Raw genomic sequence first — 3,270 nt, 5'->3', positions numbered from 1 at the left:
GAGAGAGAGAGAGAGAGAGAGAGAGAGAGAGTTGGACATTTTATAGTTGAAAAATAAACTTATCAATGCTCTCTGGTGGACAGTAGACACATTAGTCTTGCATAGCCAGCTCTATCGGCCCAGCTCTTTGGAGTCAAGTGTGACTCCACCACATATACATTCCAGGATAGTAGAAAAAATCTTTCTAGGTTGTTTGCATTTCTTTAAACCAATCACAAGTGTTTTGGGCAACGCTAAGCTCTGAACGCAGCGATGGTGGCTCTCCAGTATTTGGTGAAACATTTGCAACCGCCACATACAATATTAAATTAAGTTAATTGTTCACACAATACAGTAATGTGAGCTATTTAAAGCTTTAGTGTGTAACTTTTTGCTATTATTGAACTTCCATTACATTCAAGCTATTGCCAAATGAGTTGCTACAAAGCTAAATAAGATCATCTCCACACACCTTTCTCTGTATTTCTCTGTATGGCTGTGTTCAGAAGATTGTGGCATCTGGTGACTTCACCACGCAGAAACGCCGGTTGAGATAATGACCTCTCCTGAAGAGTCCATTATGTTTGTTAAGGGGGAGGGCTATGCAAGGTCACGGAAGGCTTGTATCATGTGGACGCGTCGACAGTTTTGTTGTCATGACTTGCAATTCCCCATGGGGCAGAAACTATGCACTAGGGTTGTTGGAACGAATACCGTGAGGAAAAAAAGAAAGATTAAGAAGGCCCTTCAAATAAGCCTACACTAGATGCATTAAATACCTTAATACATACATTTACATAATCATGTGTCAGATAAAAGTATTCTTGTTTATTCATCAAATAACAATGCATCCATTTGGAGGGGTCCCGAAAAATGCAGTATGCCTAGTGTAACCTTTCCATTAAATCTGTCTCCGCCCGCAGCGACAACGGCAGAACACGCGCAGTGCTGCCAGGGAATTTTCCTGGAAATGTACTTTTGTTTATCCAGACTATGGACACACTGTGTCCCAATTCAATATGATGCACTAATTCTAAGCAGGTTTGAATTGTAGTGTGTTTTCACACTGAAAATGTGACAAAATTGAGTATACGCAACACAGTCAGTATGTTGACTAAAAACAATTGATATTTGAGAGTGCCATTGAGCTACATATTTGTCCCACAATGCAGTACAGAAGAAAAAGCTGCAACCAATCAAAATTGAGTATTCACACAGACCGGGTACAAACAGCAGTATTTCAGTCGAGACAGACCACTGTGCTGCTCTGGAAGTTGTTGGAAGTCCATGAGAGTGTCATGAAAAACCTGAAAAGGGCGGCTGTGGCTCAGTGGTATAGCGGTTGCCTGCCAATCGGAAGGTTGGTGGTTCGATCCCCGCCCCTGCAGTCATTGTCGAAGTGTCCTTGGGCAAGACACTGAACCCCGAGTTGCCCCCGGTGCTGCGCATCGGAGTGTGAGTGTGTATGAATGTATATCTGATGAGCAGGTGGCACCTTGTACGGCAGCCCCGGCCACAGTGTATGAATGTGTGTGAATGGTGAATGTTTCCTGTAGATGTAAAAGCGCTTTGAGCAGTTGTTAAGACTGGAAAAGCGCTATATAAATACAGCACATTTACATTTACAAATAATTCCCTCCATGCTGCCTAATACCTCCATACTGTGATAAAGACAGTTTGAGACATGAAAAGGATGGATCCTTTTCATAATGTTGTCAGACACTTGTAATAATAATCTTAGCCTGGCTGTCAGTGTAAAGTTTAGTAAGTTTTGCAGCTTGTATTGAGGCTGTCTTGCTCAAAACTGGACTTATTTCAAAAACTGTTCTTCCCAATAATCACTTAGACACAAAATATGGGAAAACAGGGACCAGGTTGAAAACTACCAAAGGTACCCTTTAATATGGGACCCAGACAGCTCATTTTTGCTCTGGGCCCCTTAACAAATTAATCTGGCCATGCATGATTTCAACCTTCTCTGTTGTCCACAATTAGCCTATAATTTATTCATTTAATCAACACTTGGGGTGTTGTAGCTAATGAAATGGGAGAATCTTTTTTAACTGTCTTACTTGAATTGCCAGGAGGCTTTCTTATAATAGCAGCACTTAATTATTATAAAAAAAAGTTGTCCAGTAGGCTATTAACTTCAGTATTGTGACCATATTGTTCCAAAACGGAAATGAATAGCCTACAGATGAATTAAACTTTAATAAAAGCAGCACGCGTCTTCTGAAATCCAGACATGGCATGACATAGCCTAATTAACTAAGTTACCTGAAAAGGAGTGGCTAAAGAAAGACAGAAAGAAAGAAAGAAACCTTAAGTGTCTTGATTTCCTTCTTCCAGGGCTGAAGGAAGAGATTGACGCAGAGAGTTTCCAGCAGGTCGGTGGCTTTGATAAAAGCAGTCAGATGCTCCCTGGAGACGGTGCGCACAGATTTACAGTCGTGCCGTACAGCCTGGTAGAAAGGGAACAGGCTGAAGGACCCTGTGGGTTCTGGTTCCGTCTGAAGGTACTGAGCCGCCTTCTCCAGCAGGCAGGCGTCGCGGCACGGCCGAACCTCTGGACACAGCTGGAGGTAGTTCACATAGTCCTCATAGAGCTCCTGGCGGGACACCTTGGCCTGTTCTTCTGTTCTGCTGCCGTCCTTCATGACTGTCACACACACAGACTACAAGCTAGAAGGAGGAAGTCCCTTATGGGCCGACAGCCGTCAAACAACCTGACGAGGAAGTGAAAGTAAGAGCAGCGTTCTTTAGGCCTGTCTCTTTTTTCTCTTCCCTTCATAGCCTAGTACATGACACTTTACCGTTTTTCATAACAGCAGGCTTATTTCTCCACTAGGCTTTTAAATTATATCCTACATTCGAAATTTAAAATACAAATTAAAATAGGATAGTAGCCTACAGCCTAGATTAGCCTAAAATAGGCTAGTGGACTATACAATAATAGTTAAATAAAATGTGTAAAGTTTGGCCTGTTTCAGGTTGGTCTACATCATTCATAACCAAACTGTAGTCTACGATTGCTCAAGGGTTGAATGTAAATTACATTATGTAGTAAAATCCCTATGTCTTGTTAAATTGTTGCAGTGTAATTAGCCTATAATGATAAATGTAAAGTATAGCCTACTGCTATTTCTGATTTTCTTATAAATACTATATTTGTACATTTCAGAAACGGGTAGAATGTCAAAAGTATCCTACTGTTATTTAAAAAGGAGAGAAAAGGCTGATGTAATAGTTGTTAAAACCAAGCGGCACCCTCCTGTGCCACAAAGTGCAGTT

At 41.4% G+C, this 3,270-nt stretch overlaps 1 protein-coding gene across 2 annotated transcripts in view; it reads right to left on the bottom strand.

The window, feature by feature from the left end:
* LOC116696459 (uncharacterized) overlaps window positions 1-2,851 on the bottom strand; it is a 15,944-nt gene extending 13,093 nt beyond the window's left edge. Inside the window, exon 1 of one of the 2 annotated variants that reach the window (XM_032527484.1) lies at window positions 2,301-2,851. In XM_032527484.1, coding sequence (XP_032383375.1) covers window positions 2,301-2,636 — 336 coding nt within the window. In that variant the 5' untranslated portion in view covers window positions 2,637-2,851. The remainder of the gene's footprint in view (window positions 1-2,300) is intronic. The other variant, XM_032527483.1, reaches the window with a different exon arrangement.
* Between the last annotated feature and the right edge of the window lie 419 nt (window positions 2,852-3,270).

Source organism: Etheostoma spectabile, chromosome 10 (genome assembly GCF_008692095.1).
Source record: "Etheostoma spectabile isolate EspeVRDwgs_2016 chromosome 10, UIUC_Espe_1.0, whole genome shotgun sequence".
Classification (NCBI taxonomy): domain Eukaryota; kingdom Metazoa; phylum Chordata; class Actinopteri; order Perciformes; family Percidae; genus Etheostoma; species Etheostoma spectabile.
This window is presented reverse-complemented; position numbering and strand designations above follow the sequence as displayed.